The sequence below is a fragment of the Elephantulus edwardii genome, unplaced genomic scaffold (assembly GCF_000299155.1).
Source record: "Elephantulus edwardii isolate Elephantulus edwardi_28Jun2011 unplaced genomic scaffold, EleEdw1.0 scaffold00055, whole genome shotgun sequence".
In the NCBI taxonomy this organism is placed as follows: domain Eukaryota; kingdom Metazoa; phylum Chordata; class Mammalia; order Macroscelidea; family Macroscelididae; genus Elephantulus; species Elephantulus edwardii.
This window is the reverse complement of record NW_006399805.1, coordinates 5,641,957-5,662,695: the sequence shown is the minus strand read 5'-3', so window position 1 is coordinate 5,662,695 and position 20,739 is coordinate 5,641,957. Positions and strand designations below refer to the sequence as shown.

General features: G+C 45.2%; 1 protein-coding gene across 1 annotated transcript in view; it reads right to left on the bottom strand.

Moving 5' to 3' along the window:
• The window catches only part of CALD1 (caldesmon 1), a 96,561-nt gene that overhangs the window by 8,266 nt on the left and 67,556 nt on the right, over positions 1-20,739 (bottom strand). The window contains exons 2-7 of the mRNA XM_006887203.1: positions 19,499-19,645; positions 13,493-14,396; positions 12,117-12,194; positions 9,493-9,638; positions 6,914-7,175; positions 4,266-4,406 (exon numbers count right to left, since the gene is read on the bottom strand). Of these exons, the coding sequence (XP_006887265.1) occupies positions 4,266-4,406; positions 6,914-7,175; positions 9,493-9,638; positions 12,117-12,194; positions 13,493-14,396; positions 19,499-19,645 (1,678 nt within the window). The remainder of the gene's footprint in view (positions 1-4,265; positions 4,407-6,913; positions 7,176-9,492; positions 9,639-12,116; positions 12,195-13,492; positions 14,397-19,498; positions 19,646-20,739) is intronic.

The window sequence follows — 20,739 nt, the reverse complement described above, 5'->3', positions numbered from 1 at the left end:
GAAAGGGGAAAAAAAATATTAAGTGGGTTAATATTTTCTTTCATGTACAGAGCTTCTCAGTCCAAGTCATGATCTTCCTCAAGCCTTGTGAATTGAAAGGTTAATGGATATATAAGGAAGGGGTGATATTGGTGGCTTTGTTCTGCAAGAAAACTATACACAGAGTGGTGGATAGTGAAATTTGGGGAATGAAGGTAGGATTGGAAGAAGAAAAGTGTGTAAAGGAAAAAATCTGGAGGAAAATTCAAATGCAGGTGACTGCAATCAAAATGCCTTTCAAATTTAAAAAAAATGATTATATTTTAATGATTTTTTAAAAAAAATGCTTATGAAACTCTATGAACTTGGAGAAAAGATGAAAGTTTTGTGTTCAAGACTTTTGTTCATAGGGTCGCTATAGGTCGTCTATGACTCTATGGCACTTAACAACAACAACAACAAGAGTATAAACATAGCATATAATTTTATCAGCAAAGTTTCCCCATCCTGTTTGAACTCTCTATTTGGTTTGTACTGAGATTAAAGAACAATGACAGCTGTCAAGCTGTTGTGCATCAGAGAGGTTGAGATGTAAAGGGGGGGGAATGAGAGGTCTGCAGAGGTCCATGGATAAAACCAGTCAGATAAGTGCTGCCTGGGCAGTTCAGAAATCCTGGATGAGTTTTTGGGTGATTGTGTTGTGTTTTTTTTTTTCAGTTAGGAGCCTCTTCTTGCTCTGGCTAAATTTATATCCAACACTGTATTATTTTACTTAAATATCACTCAGATTCAGATCTTTTTAATAAGTCCATGAGTGTTGGTTGGCTCTCTGCTCTACCCGACATGATACGAGGAATACTGTCATCGGCACCTGTTTATATCACTAATACCCCAGCCCACTGCCCTTGTTCAGTTCCAACTCACAGAGAATCTCCATTGGCTTGCAGGCTGTAAGAAGCCTGTCTCTCTTTCTTCTGAGTGACTGGAGGATTTAGATTACTACCTTCCTGATTAGTAGCCCAACACCCGTGCATGACGTCATCAAAGCTCCTTATGATTGATACCAGCAAATGGTGAAAACATCTTTGCATCTGACGCACATGCTGAAGCACAGATGTGCTGGAAAGTTCTGCTGTCTGGGACAGTCACGGAATTCCCGAGTCTCGAGCCCCCTTACATTGGTATGGCTGAGTGTCCACTGTCCTCTGTCCTTGAGATATTAGGGGCTTTTTCCGGCATGGGACTCACAGGTTAGAAACTGCTATTTCTGAAAAGCTGTTGCAAACTGAAAGGGGAAAGTTCGGTGGTTCAAACGTACTAGCTGCTTCCCAGGAAGAAGGTGTGGCAGTCGGCGTCTGTGACGATGTCAGCTTTAGGAATCGGACTGTGTCCCATCAGATTGCTCTTAGTTGGAATTAATTCTCTGCCAATATTTTTTTTTCCTGTCAATATTTTTTAAGGTCTCGGAGAAACTTGCTGTACCCACAACATCAGCTGATAACACGTTTATGGATGTCAGTGAGGGCATACCATTCTTTGTCAGGAACTCGTTACAGATAGAAAAGCAAAGGCTTATACAAACTCAAACGCATTAAGTTTACGGAATGTGAAGTCTATGAAGTAAATCTCTAATTTTAAAGGTTGTTGTTGTTGTTTACCATCGAGTCAGAACTGACCCAAAGCAGATCCTTTGGTGGGTTTTCAGAGTTAATTGCACAGGAGGAGACTGCCCATTCTTCTCTCGCAGAGCAGCTGGTGGCCTCGAACGACATGCCTTCATTATTGCAGTGCATCTTCTCGCCACTAATGATAAACTCTATTCATTGCACATGAAAAGTTAAAATGTCTGAGGAGATAAATTGGTTCTTTTGGAGACCAAGAGGTGGCAGTGTTGTTCCAGTGACACTGAGGAAGACAAGCAAACTCTGCGCACAGCCCCAGAACGCTTCTGGGTGGGCCGACCGCGAGGTGGTGTCTCATGAACTGTGGACATCAGGAGGGACAGTCCTGCGTAAGGACAGTGTGCCTGGTGGAGTAGGGGGTCACGGGGATGGATTACTACAATGACTCCAGCCATGGACTCAACTTCGCCAGTGAGTGGGAGGATGGCTCCGGACTGGACAGGACTTGGTTCTGTTGTCTCTGAACCAGACAGGGAACTCTGGTGGCCGAGAGGGTAAGGAGCTGTGCGGCCAACCCAAAGGCAGGTGGTTTGAACCCCTCAGCTATTCTGATGGAGAAAGACAGGCAGCCTCCTCCTGTACGGTTTAACGCCCCAGCAAATCCCCTGGAGGGTCAGCAAGGACTTGGTTCCAACTCAGTGTCTATGAGAATGAGTGAGTGATGAGTGGGGCGGCCCAGGGCATCAAACAACAACAGTATTAGAAAATGGCAAAGAGCACTTAACTATTAAATCAGCACTTAACTAAAAACTCAAACTCATCGCCATTAGGTTGGAACTGACTCCCAGCTGACCCTCCAGTGGGTTTCAGGAGTCTATAAATTGCATGGGAGAAGGTGCTTATCTGCTGACAGAAAAAACTGGTGGTTCAAACCCATCAAGGAGGTGCCTCAGAGGACAGGCTTGGTGGTCTGCTTCCAAAAGTTCACAACTTGAAAATTCTGAGGAGCAGTGCCACCCTACAAATCTCACAGGGACCCTGAATCTGAATGGACTCATTGGCGACTATCAACCACCCACCTCTTCCTTCACTGTGTTCTACTTAGACAGATTCACTCAGAGTCAGATGCGTCGAATCTTCAGGACTCACAGAGCATATCTGTGTTTGTAATACTCAACTCTGGGCTAGAATGTCCAGGGTGTTATAAGGGTCATTAACATTAACATCAGCTAGTAGAAAGATCTTTGTGTATGGTGTGGAAAACAGTAATAAAAATATTAACATGAACTTCTTTAAAATGTATTCTCCCCATGTCATTCACTGCCAACCTTTAATGATGAGAAACCAGGGTTTCCCAAAGAAGGAAGAGAAAGAATTAGGAGAAGTTAACAGTGTGTCCTGGTTTATGATCCTCTGAGGTCAAACATCAAATCCTTTCCCTCCCATTCTGGGATGTGCACTTGGGGCCATTTATGAAGGTCACCAAGCCTGGAACAGCAACAGCTATTGGGATGCTGGTATCAGTATAGACTGGAGTTCTCACGCCTCAGCCCAATGGGGTCTTCCAAGCACATGCCGTAAGAAAGCAAGAGACTTTTTCCTGAATGCAAACCTCTATTATTATATATTAAAGCACAAAATTAAAAATCATAGCTAGTGAACTGATTCTGATTTATGTGGATCCTCTAAGACAGAGTGGAACTGCCCCGAAGGATTCCCAAGGCTGTAAATATTTATGCAGCTTGTTGATGTCTACTGTTGAGTTAATGACCCTCCAGTGGGAGGAGATGGCCCATCCTTTTCCTGTGTAGCAGCTGGATTCGAACTATGTACCTTTGGGTTGGCAGTGAAACCCAGCAAACTTCTTTGCCACCTGTTGTACTACAACTCTGACGTCTCTAACAAGACTGAAACCCCTTCAATGTTTTTCCATCTTTAGATACTCTTTCTCTAAGCCTTCGTATATCCTTGGGCATTCCTTTTCCAACATTAAAATTACTCTAGTTTTTTATTTACATTCACCTTCTTCTACACATATTCAAGTTACTGCTATAAATATTCAAATGCATGGCCTCTTCTTCCTGATTGGATAACATTCCTAGAAGAATTGTTTATAAGAGTCCAGAATGAAGATTCATGGTGAAGTGTACTTGTTGGGGGAGGGGGAGGATGGAGACCGTACATCAGTGAAAGAATTTTCCTTTCACTTTTCAAAGAGAAGAGTAAACTGGAGGAGAGGCATGGAAAGGGAGAAAAATGCAACAATGAATGAAAGGAAATCCAAAGCCTCTGTAAATGTTCATTAAAATTAATTAAAAAAGAAAGAGTTGCTTTTTTAAATGGATAGATTTGCCTTCTTTCTAGATGTTAAATGTTCCCATTCTCAGTTGCTCCAAGCAACACGGCCCTGGTAAGAGCATGGGCCAGTGTAACCTGGAGACGCGCCTCTCCAGCGCTGTTGAATACACACCGAGGCATCTAATAGTAACAGCTCCAGCTTCCCCATTTCCTTCTCCCTCCCGCCCACTGGCTGCAAGCAGAAAGAAGCTGTGAAACGACTGAGACGAAGAGGAATAAAGAAAGGACACAAAGCCTTGGATGATCAATATCACACGCAGATGCAGAGTAAGTCTTCCGTATCATAAGGCTTTCTGGGGAAAATACCTTGAGAGATGAACCTTTGGGAGTGAAACACTTGAATGGTTTCTTGTCATCGGATAAGCCGTCTTCTGGCATCTTCTGGCGTTTCTCAGCAGCCTCTGCTCGCCGCCTTTCAATCTCTTCCTTTAGCCTCCTCTTCTCTTCCTGGGGGAGAAAGGACAGATAAAGGACTTCGGTGTTGCCTCAAGCCCAAAAGAAAGACAACACAGGAGGGGATGGAGCGCTGGGTGGATCCCAGGTCAGGTGGCCTCCCTCCCTGGAGGTCTCCAGAGGTGGCCTCTGGGCTCAGGCGTCTGCTCCCTGGTTCTGCATTTTTGTGTTGCCTCCTTTCAACGGTGTCACCTCAGCTGGCACATGGCACTTGTCTGCTCGCTGCCTCTATTTCTTCTTCTGTAAAACTAAAAAACTCATTGCTGTCGAGCGGGAAGTGACTCGCAGCTGACCCACCAGTGGGCTTTCAGAGGCTGTAAATCGTGTGGGAGGAGACTGACCATCTTTTGTAAAGTGGGGATAAAACCAAAACCCGGCCAGTTGCCGCTAGTTGATTCTGACTCAGGCCAACCCTGTGAGTAGGAGAGGGCTGTGCGCAGGCTTCAGTGGCTCAGTGTTCCTAATGGGATTGCCAGGCCTTTCTTGCGAGGTGCCTCTAGGTTGACCTGAATGTCTAACTTCTTGGTTAGAGGTTGAGTGCATTCTACATCACCTAGAGATTTGGAGGATCATCAGAAACCAAAAACTCCATTGTTGTGGAGCTGTTTCTGACTCACAGCCCTACATGATGGAGGAGAACTGCCCTGTAGGTTCCCAAGGTTCTAACCTTTCTGGGATGGAAGCAGATTGACACACGTTTCTTCTACAGAGCGGACAATGAGTTTGAACTACCAACCTTTTAATTAGTTAGTAGCTGAGTGCTTGTCACTGTGCCCCTGGGGCTATGCCCTTAGTAGGGCTTCAGGGAAGATGAAATAAGACAGCACACGCAGGATGCTTAGATGAGCACTCAGTAGGATGTCATCATCATTACTGTTACATGTCAAGTCATGATGACCTTCCACCCTTCCCTTGAGTATGTGCACCTACCCACTTCCTAGGAGGGCTCAGAAGGCAAAGCGGGTGAGAAGTCACATACATCGATGGTGCTGCTTTTGCCAGATCGTACACGAGAGACTTAAATTGTTGCCCATCTACCACTACACTGCCTTGTGTGACTAGAACGAGGCCGGGTAGTGCAGTGGTTAAGCTAAGCAAAAGGCAGACTTTCAAACCCACCAGTCACTCCATGCGAGAAGGATATGGCCGTCGCTTCTGGAAAGATTCGGAAGACCTTAGCGTGGACACCCTGTGGGGCGGTTCTCGCCTGTGCTACAGGACTGCAATGAGGCCAGGTGACTCGGTGGGCTGTCTCCTGAGAGCTTGCACGGAGGGGCACCTTCTCTGTGTAGTTTCTGCAGCCTCCCAGCTGTCTGAGCCCTGACCAGATGTTCTCAAGCAGAAGTGGGCTGTCAGACCATCAGCAGATGGTGTGGAGGACGCTGTGTACTTAGGAGGCTAGAGTGCCAAGTGTCCTAGGTCTGAGCCAGGTACTAGAGGCCATGATTTCCTTCCTGCCACATGGATACCTTCTCCTTGACCGATAACAGTAACAGTCTCGGTGATAACATTAACGCTAACCACCATTCCATGAGAGCCTGGGGGTCCTCAGAGGCTGTAAACCTCATGGGAGAGATTATCCATCTTCCCCCCACTGAGCTACTGGTGGATTTGAACCACTGAGGGGCCCCACGTTTGCGTCAACTGTGCAATTCTTTACCAACTAGTTACTAGAGCCTCAGAATAAAAAAATCAGTGCTAACAGTAACAACAACTACTAGTCCTTGAGGGTCTGTTCTGTTCTGGGCACTATGTGTACAATTATCTCTGTCATGACTGAAACAATCTGGCAAAGTGGATACTATTTTATTTTTTAAAATTAAACACTATTTAATGAGGTTTTCTGCAAGAAACCTAGAACACCGATTTGTGAGGATAAACTCCCTTGGTGAGGGAGAATAAAGAACGCAGATAGCTTCTGAGCTGAGGGACGGCTCTGATTTTGGGTAAAATTTGTGAGTCCACAGCTTTCTGATCAACTTTGCGCTGCTGATAAAAAAACCCCAAAACAACAGAGATCCATGCACTTCCGTTAACTGCTGGCCTCTCCCAAGACCGGAAGCAGCTGGTAAGAGGCACAATGAGGATTCCACCCACTTTCACCCTGAAAGGAATTCCCACCAATGCCTCTCATTGGAGGGCAATGTTGGAAGGGACCTGAGCAGCATTTATTCTGAATTTCCACACCCTCAAGGATGGTAGCGGATGCATGCGATGAGAATTGTTGGTGATGTTAGGTGTCCCTGGGTGGGAGACCACTCACGGTGGCCCGATGGACAACAGCTGGAAGCTTGCCCTGGCTAGGAGGGTTTTAGAGCCATGGGCAGCACCCAGAGCAATGTCCTTCAACGTGACCCTGAAAGTACACGTTCCAAAAAGCGGCAGCCCGTCAGGAGGAAAGGCTACTCCGGGGCCGAGTGCTGCAGTCAGTGAGCACCACCAGCGTCTGAGAACCACCAGGGTCTGAGCACCAGCGTCTGAAGGGCTGCGCCGTCTCTTACCTCCTCGCGCACTTTGCGCTCCGCCTCCTCCTGCTTCTTCTTCTGCTCTTCCTCCTCCAGGACCTTCCTCCGCTCCTCCCTCTTCTTCTTCAGCTCCTCCAGCTCCTGGGCCGCCTCCTGCTGCTTCTGCTTGAGCTTCTCGAACTCCTCGCTCTCCGTCTCCCCGCGCCGACGCCGCAGCTCCTCCAGGCGCCTGCCCGCCTCCACCTGCGAGGCCGCCTCGGCCTCCTTGGCCTCTGCGCCCGGCCGGCCTCCGCTGCGGCTGTGGGGAGGGCACAGGGGTGAGGGGCACGCTCGCAGCCCCTGGGGGGGATGCCCCAAAGGAATCACAGAGGGGGCCTGGCCACCCTCCAGGTTCCCAGGCACCATCATGGACACCTAATGAGATGCTGTGCTCTGCACAGGCCCAGCCAGGTATGGGGGGCTGGGACCCCAGGCTGGGCCAGAGGTGCTGGTCTGCCTATCCCCTGGGGTTTTCCGGCCCTGAATGGAGCAAAGACGACTTATTCTGAGAAACACAGAAACCTCTTTTTGGGGACAGGCCCATGAGACTATATACTGTTTAACTGTGCAGTTATATGTTGTTGCTGTTGATTGCCTTCAAGTCGAGCATGACTCATAGTGACCCTATGACTAAAAGGCCTGAAGCCTCTCTACGACTATCAACATGTATCAAAGTTCATCGGGTTTCTGGAGGCGTGTTATTTAGGAAGTGGACCACACCTCCAAATATTATCAGCAAAAAAAGAAATTATGTAGTCCAGAAATGACAGAATCACTCCTGAAATTCAGACAGAAATGCTAATAACATGTTCTTGTATACCATCGAGTCAGAACCGATCCTCTGATGGGCTTCCAGAGGTAGTTAATAGAATGGGAGGAAACTGCACTTTCTTTTTTTTTTTTTAATTTTTTTTTTTTTTTTTCTATAATTATATTTTATTAATTTTCATAAACATTTACAGAGATTTTGGGCTTCCACTCATTCATTGTTGCACTATTCTCTCTACCCTCCTCCCAGTTTGTTCTTGTCCAAATGCCACAGTGCTTGTCAAAGCCAGTTCTGATTAATCTTCTTTGTCAGTGTATCCTTTGCCATTCCCTATCACTCCTCCCTGAGAGAGACTTCACCCTGAGTCATAAGGAAAAGGGGACGGCGTATTCTCTTAGCTACTTCCTGCTGAAAAGGGACGCTGTGGGTTGAAACTGCACTTTCTTACCCCACAGAGCAGCGGGTGGGTTTGAACTGAGTGCTTTTGGGATTGCAGTGCACTCTCTCACCGCTAGGCCACCAGAACCAGCCTATGTAAACAGACACACTTGTCTCCTTCTCTGCTCCAGACTTGGTAAGGAATTTATTAGAGAACTGTGTTTTCTCTGTCCTGTCAGCATCAACTTCTAGTTGAAATAGAAGCTGGCATAAGGTCTATGCTTAAAAAAGGAAACTATTCATATGTTGGTAAGTTGCTCCCATTAGTTTTCCTGCCCAAAGATAGAAGAATGAAGACAAGAGTCAGAAAAAGACGGTGCTCCCTGTTGCCTTTGGTGACTCTTTCTCCTTTTGAAACACCCAGTTCTTTGGATTTCCAAGAAATTCCAAAACCCTTTGCCACTGAGTTAACCCTGATTCACTGCAACTGTATGGAAGAGAGTCAAACTGCCTGATGGGATTTCTGAGGCTATAAACCTACAGAAGAGGCCTGTTCCAACTTTCTCCTGCAAAGCAGTTGGTAGGCTTGAACTGCCAGCCTTTTAGGTACCAGCCACCTTCTTAACCACTTCACCACCAGGGTTCTTCCCAACACATTACTAGCAGGGTCACTCAGAGTGGACAGTCTTCAGAAGAGTGTCCACACTATGGCAGACTAGGCAGCAGGACTGACCATCTGCTTCTGAAATCACTGGCCAGGGAAGCCTTCTGAACAGCAGCAGAATATTGTCGGATCTAGTGCTGTCAGGTGGGCCTCTCAGGTTGGAAGGCACTCAGCACAGTGCAGGATTAGTACAAGAGAAAAGACCACCTCCAGAAGATGGATTGACATGGTGACCCCAACAATGGCTTCCAGCCTAGTAGGTTATGAGGATTACCCAAGAGCTGGCAAGGTTCTGTTGAACACAGGGTTACTGAGAGTTAGCCCTGACTCAGAGACACCTAACAACAACAAAAAGTATACAGCTACGAGGAGTGAGGGAACAATACAGGAGAAGGTCTGTTAGGCTGCTGGATCCTTGAGAGAATGAATCTATGACAGTCAAGCCATTCATGATGCTTTCCAGTAAACTGATGTGACATGAACATATTAGGTTAGTGAATTAAAGCATGGATGCCAAGCCCTGATCCGCCTTCCTCAGTAACTGGAAGAGCAGATAATCCCTGTCTGTGCAAGCGGTGGAAAGCCTGACCTGCTGAGTGAGGATCTCTGAGACAATGGCCAGTGACTTCACAACACAAATATGTTGACTGGTCAGAATGCTCCCAGCTGGAGGCACAGGATATAGACGCTGATAGACCTTCCCCCCTGCACCCCTCACCACATACATTTGAAGACAGACACTGTCAACCAGTCACTCGCTCTTACCTGAATGTGTTCTCTGTGTGCTTAAGTTTGTGGGTCATGAATTCTCCATTCTGTGTCTTGACTTCTGTGAATCCCTTCTTCCGATCCAAGATGCCCTTCACTTCTTCTTTGGCTTCTCTGTCCTTTTTAATCTTCTCATCATTGACCTAACGAACAGTACACATCAGGAAGAAACGCATGGATACAGATCTTAGTTAAGGTTTAGGTTGGTATCACCAAAGACCTTGTGACTGTGGGGAAGCCAGAAAACCCACAAGCATAAAGAACCTCCAGAACAATGTCATGAGTCAAGGTGGGAGGAAATTCTTATAGCGTGAGCTGTGGCCCTTCAGCGTCTGAGCAAAACCTTGGCCACGATTTTAGGAAGCCAAGATCATTGCTGACCTCACTGGGGTCTGTCTGCAGGAGCAGTGGGTGGAGGTGTTATTGTTTAAGAATTGTGATGCTCTGAGGACTTCACAGAAGAGCAGCTGTTTGTAGTTTCCCACTGGGAAAGTATCAGCATGACTGTCATGGAAGAATGGTCCATTGTTTGGACACTTTCTTCTTTGATGGTGGGTGTATCTCTGAGAGAGAAGCAATGTGTTGAACAGGAAAGAAGAGGAAGTCAAGTTGGCCAAATCTGCCTAACCAATTCTGGCATACATCAGAGGAAGAACACACTTGTACTTTAAGCCAATGAGTAATGAAGGTCCCAAGAACGGAAGCCTCCATAAGCCTGTACTGGTGATGGGGACATGTGTGTAATCATCATCATCATTGAAGTTTCAGTAGTGAAGACCTCAAGGTTCTCCTTGACTCCATCGCCACTGAAAGTGGTTTGGGGATCCTGCGGTTATTGTCATGGTCACTGTGGGGAGGCAGAGGAGGATGGAACTAGGAGGGCAGGTGGTACTGTTGATATTTTAGGGGTTTTTCACTACCAGTCCCTTAGTGTAATTGCAAAATAAGATTTCAAAATAAATGAAATTTACATACTTTTTTTTTTATGGGAGAGACAAAAGAGTTTGAACTATTTTGCCTGTATCACCTCACTCATCCTTAACAATGAGTGTGGATTTCACCTGTCCTTTCTCAAGACAAATATTACCAAGCACAGATGTTCTAAATGCCAAAGGCACAGGATTTGTGGTCACCAGCTGCTCCATAGAAGGACGGGCAATCTCCTCTCGTGTAATTCCTGTCTCTGAAAAACCCACCAGGGGGTCAGCTGTGGGTCGGTTCTGACTCTACAGCACACACCACCACCAACAAAATGAACTAGCAGCTTTTCTGTCTTACTTGAATCTTTTTAAAAGAAAATTATAACCACCTTCTATTGAATGTGGAGGGGAGCTCCGATGGCCTAGTGGGTACAGTATTGTACTGCCCACCCAAAGGTAGGTGGTTTGAATCCACCAGGTGCTCTGAGGGAAAAAGATGAGCAATCTCTTCCAACGTGGAGTTACAGCCTCCGAAAAACACTGGAAGCACAGCTATTAGTCAGTTGTGATTCGATGGAATAATAGTGAATATAGTTAATTAATTTTTTTCAAATATGGATGTTTTCTGTGTAAAATTTTTAGTGTTCTTAATATACGTCACCATAGCCAGAAAAACAGAGCAAGAATTCAATGGCTAGAATTTACTAGTCATATGGGCAAGGACGGTGAAACTTTATCTCACATACTTTGGACATGTTGTTAGGAAGGGCCATTTCTTGGAAAGGTGGAGGGTCAGAGAAAGAGGGGAAGACCCTCAATGAAATGGACTGACACAGTGACTATAGCAGTGGGGTCAGTCAGAGATGATGAGGATGGCACAGGAGAGGGCAGGGTTGTTATAAGGTTGCTCTGATTTGTATTTGATACCACAGAAGCAGCAACAACAACAATTGGACAGAATAACACTGAAGTACTTTGGACTTCTTAGATTAGGGACAATGTTTAGGCATTCCTTGGGGCTAAAAGAAGGACACTAGTTTAAAAGGTGGCAGGCTTTCTGATGGGGCGTCTCGATGGTGTTGGAGTGTCACGTCAATCTTTCCCAGTATTAACGTTTGTGGTCCGCCACTGCCCTTACTTACCAGTCAGTCAAACACCCTGGCACCAGCTCCTGTGTGTGCCTCAGAAATGCAATGCAGAACCTTGTGCCAAACTTTTCTTTTGAAAATCAAATATCCTTTTCAGTTCATCAATTTTTCTACTGAGATGTAGGGTTTTTCTTTTCCCTTTGAAAAGTTAAATTGTTAGTCAAAGCCAGTTGGGAATATTTTGTGGATGAAATGAAAGGATGTAACAAGGAAACACACAGCAGCACACGGAGGAGGGGAAGCCGAGAAGCATCGCTTAGAGCAGTGTTTTCCAAACGTCTTTGACTGAGACCGACTGCAAGAAGGCCAACTGATGTCCCAAAGCAAGGCTTACGACCTACAGTGCCCTTTGACATTCTCTCATCTATTTCACTCTCAAAAAAGGCTGGCTGGCACCTCTGACTAATTTTGAGACCCTCTAAGTGGATGTCACTGTTCAGTGAATCATGAGTCACAGTTTGGAGAACACTGGTTTGGAGGTTACGACTTTGAGATCATCAGACCTGACGTATCAAGGAACGCTGCTCTCTGATAATTTCACAGTAATAGTTACCTCTTCTTTTTTGAAGGTAGGTTTGTCTTCTTGGGACTTTTCTCTGTTAACTTGCACTTTAATCCCTTTTTCTTCTCCCTTTTCAAAATGGTCAGGTCACTCATTTAAAAGAAGCCCTTTCTTTCTTATAAAAGTGAGAGGGGGTTCAGATCACCATGCATGTGCCAGGGGTGACCCCTCACTTGTCAGTGCTCATACTTCCTTCTGGTGCCAACGGTTCTACCCAGCGAGAGGGCATGCTCTCTTCCCAAAAACATGTTCCCCATGCACCCTGGTGTTCACGGAAGCCCATTGCGATGCGGTGTTCCCTATGGGTGGGGAGACTTCATATGTGGCTTGGTGCCCTCTGGCCATGGTGTTCTTAGTTACAAGTGTGTTCATGAACCCTTGTACAGAAGCAGAGGTGAGAGACAATTTCAGAGTCAAGCAGACTTAGTGAGAGAGAAAGAGAGAGAGAAAGAGAGAGAGAGAGAGGGAGAGAGAGGGAGAGAGAGAGAGAGAGAGAGAGAGAGAGAGGGAGATCTCTTCGCAAAGGTGGACTGCACAAATCTCTTTTCCTGTTTTTGGTGGTTAAGTGCTTTTAAGGTAGCCTTGCAGATAGAAGAAAAAAAAAATGACCAGCTTATATGTCCCTTATTATGTTCCACATTCTGTGGGCCACACAAACTTGGGTTACCCAGGTGACAAAAGAGGCGAAATGTATGATCTTATTTATCAGGCAATTATGAACCAATTCTACCCAAGAGGGGGAACTATCTGCAAGTCTCCTCTAAATCTAACATGACGACAAGCCAGTGTTTGCACATTTTTAAAAGAAGACCCAATTCCCTACCTCCACCTCTCCATTGCCTTTGCAATGAATTGACTTCCAGGAGTGCATTTTTGCCTCATTAAGATCGAATTTCTGATCATGATTTTTAATATCAGCTAAACTAACGTCAGTTAACGTTCCAACTTTTCTCCTTTTTCATTAAACGTCAAACACACAGATGAGGTGAGGGCCTTTTGTCTCATGTAGACTTAGGGACAGACGTAAGGTGTGAAAGAAGGTGCGTTCAGATGCAGGCAGAGAACGATACATCAACACAATAGCATGGCTTTGTGTGACCTTTGGGTTAATTAATTTTTTTTTGAGACTCATAGCAACCAAACCCTGAGCAATGACCCTGTCTCTTTGCCGTTTCATTTCTTATTTAGTCCATTAATTGACTGCTTCAAGCTTGCTTATTGCTATGGTCTGAAAAAAAAATGAAGAGATCGCCAAACGGTCAAGCATGTGGGGGTGTATGAATGTGGCCTCAACCCCGAATTCGCTGTGCATTCCATTTCTCACAAACGGCAGGCATCACACAGCGGGTGCACAGCGTTAACTGTACCTGTTTCTTTGGGACGGCTGGCTGAGCTTTGTCTTCTTGCGCCTTCTTCTCATTTACCCCTTTGCCTTCCACCTTTTTCTCTTGTGGTTCCTTTTTTTTCTCCTCTAGCTGCTTTTTAAGGTTTTTTTCCTGCTCTAGCCTGGCCCGCTCCTCCTCCTCGACCTGTGCCCTCCGCCTCTCCTCTGCTCTCTTCTCTTCTTCCCGCGTCCTTGCCCGCTCCTCTGCCTCCCTCTGTTCTCTCTCTCGGGCAGCTTTCTCTTCTGCCTCTAGCCTGGCTTTTTCCTCTGCTATCTTTCTGTCTTGCTCAGCCTTGAGTCTTTCTCTTTCTTCTGCCTCCAACCTTAGCCTTTCTGCTTCAGCCTTTTCTCTTTCTTCCTTTTCTATCTTTTCCTGAAGGGCAATCTCCTCTGAAGCTTGGTCCCTCCCCTCCTCGATTTCTGCATCGAGCTGCCCATTTTTCAGAGCTGTTACCACTGTTTCCTGTTGGGTATCTGTAACTTTATCCTCCACCATAACCTCTACCTGATTTTCTTCAGTGCTCCTTGGCTTCTCTTCTTCCTCGTCTTCCTTTCCCTTTTCTTCTTTCTTCTCTTCGGCGTCTCTCCAGTCGTTCTTCTGGAAGGACTTGGTGATGATCTCTGTTTCTTCTACGTCGTATCTTTCTTGGCGCCTCTCATTTTTCTCTTCGGTCTCGTTCTCTGCCGTGTTGTTTTCCACTCTGCTGCTTGGTAACGGTAACCCTGTATCTGCTATGGTCGGGTCAAACTCCTTCTGGCGCTCCAGAGCTTCCTGGAGGCGTTTCTGGCGTCTTTCCTCCCGACGAGCCAGGCGCTCCAGGAGGGCAGCTTCTTCATCATCCTCCCCTTGAGTGCTTGGGGTGCTCTTGGTCTCCTCGGCAGTCACGCTGTACAAGAGAAACAACATCAAAGACAGTTTGCTGATGAATTCGCCCAGATTCCTATATAACCTGTGCTACGTCACGGTTACAGTAGTTACTGATGGCACCATGCTCTTTTTCTCCTGGGCCATTTCAGGACATGCTGCCTGGCTTCCAATTGTTAGCTTCTAGCAATTTTTTGCCCTGGGTGTTTCTCCATCACTGGAGCCCATGCTACCCAACAGAAGTGCTGGAGCATAGAGGTTCCCTGGGAGTAACAACCTTCCCCAAGAATGAATGAAGGTTGGTGTAAAAATAGAATCCCTGAGTTTGCAAACAATTCAGGTACTCGGCTGCTAACTGAAAATCGGCAGTTTGAGTCTACTTGTAGGCACCTTGGAAGAAAAGTGTGGTGATGTACCTTAAAAATATCAACCATTGAAAACTCAACGGGCCACAGTTCTACTCTGACACACACAGAATTGTCATGAGTTGGAATTGTTCTGACAGTGACTGGTAATTAGTAGGAGTATAAATGTCTACGTTCTTTCACCTATTGGATTTGAAGACTCTGAGGTGCGTGTTCCACGTTGAATCGTAGAACTTCCTGGCAAAGGGTCAACTTCCAGATACCTAGAGGGGGAGCTTGTTCAGTGAAGTAAAGTTTATTTGGCTTTTTTCCCCCTCAACTGCTTCGTGTTTCCACGTTCCTAGCAGTGTTGTCTGGGATCACCTCACAAACTCCTTGGACTCAAGTCTTTGTTTAAGAATCAGCTCAAGCTAAGACAAAGAAAAATTGAGATAATGAGTAAATTCTTCTAAAACCATAAAACATTTTCATATGTCACCACGTCATCCAGAATCCCTGAGAAGGAGGGCTCAGGGTGCTTTGACTGGAGGGGAGTATGTTAGCCTAGCTTGGCACTTCCAATGATCAATGACACAGGCCAAAGGTCCCCGTGGTAGAGACTTGTCACCAACCACTGTAACTCATAACGCCCCTCTCTGATACGGGGAAGGAAGTAGCAGCCAATGATTGTAATGCCTGCAATACCTTCTCCTCCTTACACCTGGCGAGGTTCCTGTGATCAGTAATCACCAAAAAAATTATGTGCAGAAGGGTGTGTCCAGATCAAGACAACTAAGAAGTAGAGGGGCAATCCTTCTTTCTCCATATTTTGGTGACACCAGAGGGCTTGAATAATGTAGGAACTGACAGAATTACAGAAGAGGCAGATCACCAATTATATTAGGCTAAAAATACCCACATTTGATTGTTACGAGTGTATCTGCATTGTTGTTGTTAAGTGCCGTAGAGTCGTAGACAACCCATAGAGACCCTATGAATGAAAGTCTTGAACACAACTTTCATCTTTTCTCCAACTTCATAGAGTTTCTGGAGGCAAGCTTTTTTTTTTTTTTGGAAGTGGATGCCACTTCTGCTTCCAAGCCTGTTTTATTTGGAAGATTCACAAAACCCAAAAGCTTTTTAAAATGTATTAACGGCATCAAGCTCTTAAAACTTGGGGACTCACTGTTACATGATCCAGCATTATCCCAGTACATTGTTCAAAAGATTTCCATGAACAAAAGGTTTCTTGTTCTTCTTTTCCACAGTAGACAAAAGACAATTACATCTGATGGTTTTTTTAAGAAGCAAATCAAACCTCAAGAAAAACCATACCGTGTCGTGTCCATCAGCATACTGGCTGCTGGAGTGTGATGGGTACCCTCCGAGCCAGGGTGCTGGTCTCTACGGGCAGGAAGTAATCAGTCATGTGATACCAGCCACTGTGACTGGACTTGGAAGAACATGCCCTGCAATGTTTAGAAACTCCATCAAATGTCATGGTTCAGACCACACTTGGCCCTTTTGAAGTTCAAGTTCATTTGATGTTGGAAAAACATGTTTCATATTTAACAGCAAAAAAATGGCAGAGTCAAGGTTAGATTTTACATTTCCTTGGCCTTGGATGTTGCTGCAGGACACTGTCACCATGAGTTAGACATGGAAAGATTAAATTTCTGTGAGAACTACATGGACTTTAGATTTTAAGGGGGAAGGTCTAAATATAAAGTGTGTGGAGTACCCAGATTCATGGAATTAAAAATTCTCCTTCATTCTCATTGCTCTTGATTGTCCACCTTTCTTTCACGGAGCAGCTGGTGGACTTGAACTGCTGTTTGGTTAACAGCAAACTACCGATGGTCTAAAAGTTGAAGCCATGACCATCAAAAGTTTAAAAAGGTGCTCCAGATTCCAACATTCAAGTCAGATTAAGTTCATCTGAGTTGAGACACTAACAGATTTACATATGATTTCATAATTGGTGGAAGGTCAAATTGGGAAGTTAACTTTGAGATCATACTCTGACCCCTCTGCTACACATCTGCATTTACCAGGGACTACTTCCCAAGGGACTGGAGGCCCTGGCTGGTGCAAACCATCAATGCACTTGAAGTTAACGGAAAAGCTGGTATTTCTGAAAACTCAACCTATGGAGCAGGGGTCTATGGTTTGGACTACACTTGATGGTGACTGTTTTTGGCAAACAGAGGAAGGCTTTTATTCTCCCCCCGAACTGTGAGACTTCCTTCTTGACTTCATCATGCCTGCCACATTTTCAAGACTGCTTCTCAGAACCTGTCCGCTGTACACCATCAAATATGGGTCATGGAGTGCAGAGCCCTTTCCTTTCAGAACTTCTAAATAGACTGGATTAATTAGCCGGTCAACAGGCCCCTCCTGATACACACAGAATAAAACAAACAAAAATCCAAACCACACCAGGATTGAGACGACAGTTTCATTATATTGAATCAATCCATAGTTTAAATCCAAATGAAAAGATCTTTTGTTCTCTGTCTTCCCTCAGTCTTAAAAAAACCAAAATTAAGATCCACTGCCTTTGAATTGGAGCTGATTTACAGCAATTCTCCGTTGACTTTCTGGGGAGGTAAAGCTTTACCAGTGGAGATTGTTCATCCTTCTCTTGGGAGATTCTCTGTGGGTAGATTTGAACCACAGACCTTTTGGTTGGTAGTCTGATATGTTAAGCACTGCACCATGAGGGCTCTATACCTCAATCTCGACACATAAGATCAGTTTATACTAACTGTGTGACTTTGTTTCTGTTGCAAAAGCCTTTTCTCAAGAAACTGAACCCACTAAATGCTCTTGCCTTCTCCAATTCCATCAGGACCCAAAAGGGTGAAATATGCAGCATGGAATATATGATTATTGATAGTACCTTTGCCATGGACAATCACATCAAATGACATAATATTCTCCGCATTACTACTGCTGGGTGGCATAACTCACTTGAAGTTCATGGGGAATGTGGTACTTCTGAGCGAGCCACGGAACACAGGTCTCTTTCTGATACACTAACCATAGTGACATTCCATTGAGTTGGTAAGGCTCTAAGTTTTTAAAAGAAGAGACTGTCAATCTCCCTCCCGCATACCTGCAGGTGGATTTGAACTTCTGGACCCATAGAGACTTTTGAATAGTGGTGCTGACTTGCTATGGGATACAGCACAAGGGGTGGAAATTATTGATCAGAAATTATTGACTCAAGCTGTAGCAGAAAAAGGATGACATTTGAAATTTGTCAAGATTTACAGTCTTGGAGTGCTGTCCTAACTTGGAATAGACTCAAAGGCAAGGGCAATGGGTTTGTTTGATGTGGACACACAAATGTTACCTGTTCCTAGTAAATCTGGAAGACCAAGTTCAAGAAATAAGTCTTTAGTTTAAAACAGAGAACAATAGAGAATGAATCTAAGTCTCTCTAACCTTGCTGACCCTTGGAGTTGGCTCATCGCTGACCCTCTAGCAGGTTTTCAGGGGCAGTAAATCACATGGGACAAGACTGCCCATCTTCCTCCCTTGGGGCAGCTGGTGGATTTGAACCGCCTGCCTTGGGTTGGTTGACAGTGTAACTCCTTACCCACTAGGCCATCAGAACTCCCTGCCTGATCAGAAAACAGAACTTCTTTTGTCCATGAAAACTGATGCATACAAACTGGACCAAAACATCCAGCAACACCCGAGTCACCAGTCGGGAAGCAACAGGCAGCTGGAGGAGTCTACACAGTGCGAATCATCGTCACAAGGACTGTACCCATCAACTAGTGCACCGTGGACTAGCTGGCACTCGCTTTTTACTAAAGACCGAATGACCACAGTGGTGTGGACATCCCTCTGCACCTCAGAAACTGAGACATTCTGTTAATCAGCGGGGCAAGAGCATGACAGGTGCATGCTGAGTAGGCCGGCGGCCTTGGCAGAGAGACTGCAAAGTTCCTTAAGATATTGTGAACTTCCCTTGCTTGTTTCCTTGCGTGAAACAGACTTTTTTTTCCAAAATAGAAATAACCTCATAAATAACCAACCAACCAAGATCTAACTAGTTCTCTTGATGTAATGATATAATTAGTCATGTTTAGTAAATAAATAAAATACTAGATTTTCTTTAAGGGGGGTCTAGTGGCTTAGTGGTAAGGAATTGTGCACTCAACATAAAAAGTACGTGGTTCAAATCCACCAGCTGCTCCGTGGGACAAAGATGGGTAATCTCGTGTACGGCTCACGGCCTCTGAAAACCTGCTGGAGGGCCAGCTATGGGTAAGTTCAGACTTGATGGTACACAACAACAATAACAACAAGATGTTTTTTTCGGGGTTGGGATAGGATGGAAAGGAGTACTGGTTTACCAACGGCTGCATCAGATCAACTTTTATTCTGATTAAAAGCAACAACACCGTGCTCTGACGTAAGGCAACTCCACGCATGTCAGAGTAGTCCTGGCTACACAGGGCATTGAAGGCTGTGAACTTGCCGGAGCCCAGCACGAGACCTTTCTTCCAAAGTGCCCTTGTGTAGATTTGAACCACCAATGTTTCAGTTAAGAGCCACACATTTAACTGAGCCCACCACCCAGAGACTCCTTGCAATCTGCTTGTTCCTTAAAATGGCTAAAAATCAAACAGCTCAGATCCATTTAAAATGTTGGGGGTGGGGGGAAGTTTGAGTTGCGCTTGAAAAGGATGCTTTGCCCAACAAATCCCATCTAAAACAGAACAACTTAAAAGTCCGAGACAGTACCTGTTCTCTGAGACAGTACCTGTTCTGGGCGTTCACCTCCACCTGCTCGGTCACCTGTCCCAGGGATTCTTCCTCTTGCTTCTGCCGCAGCCTCTCCTGCCGGGCTCGGCGGCGCCTTTCTCGGGCAGCCTCTTCCTCATCATCGTCATTCCGCTGGTAGGCTATCCTGTAACACAACAAAGATACCCCCTACGTAAATCAAGGGTCTTCATTTCTTCCAGGCAGGGGGCAAATCTGAGGATTTAATGACAGGGTTCTAATACAAGGCTCATTTCTATAGACCAGATCAGACTCAATTTCAAATGTAAGTATTTGAAAAGTATTAGTCCAGTTGTTACAATGATAATCAACAATCATCAAGTAACTAAAAAGAAAAGGTCTACACAGGAGCAGATTGCCTTCGGGACAGTGGGAGAATGTATTTAGGTTGTTTTAATTAGAAGACTACTTGACTAATGTGACAGCAGGTCACATTTAGAAGCAGAAATCTAAAAGACTGAACCAAAAGTAATTAAAACAACATTAAAAATAGTAGTCATCTTTTCAGCCTGGAACCAAATTCCCCTCAAATGAGAGACTCACAAGGTAAACTGATAAAGTGAATATCACATGGCTGCCAAAAGTACAAAAAAGACGTTATTTTGGAGAAGATGCAGCCAGAGTGCTCCTTGGAGCAAAGATGACGAAACTTCATCTCACACACTGTGGGCGTGTTGTTATGAGAGGTTACTCTTTGAAGAAGGACATTATGCTTGGAAAGGTGGAGGGCTGGTGAAGGAGAGGAAGACCCGGAACCGCACGGGTTGACACAGTAACTGCAGCCACGGGTTCAAGTGTGTCAGAGATTGTGAGAACAGAGCAGGACAGGACAGGGTTCCGATACGTTGTTCATAGGATTGCTGAGTCATGCTCGACTTGACAGCGCCTAACAACAATAACATAAAATGAACAAAACCAAGATCATAGATATGTTTTCTTTCCTACTTGCTACCAAATAAAAATCAAAGGTACACAAATGCTACACAAATGCAAATGTCAATGAACACGATGGTTAACTTGCCTTCTATTGAAGGAGGAATGTATACTGAGATGCAGAGGCCAGGAGGGAGTGAAATGTTGGCTGGCCCAGGGGTGAGTCAGATGGGGGCCTGGCCAGAGGGGGACTGTTGGTGCAGAGGGCTGCATTTTACACCAGAAAGTCAAGAGTCCTTACTATAACATCACTTAGATATCTGCAAGGACAAACTCTAATATATAAAT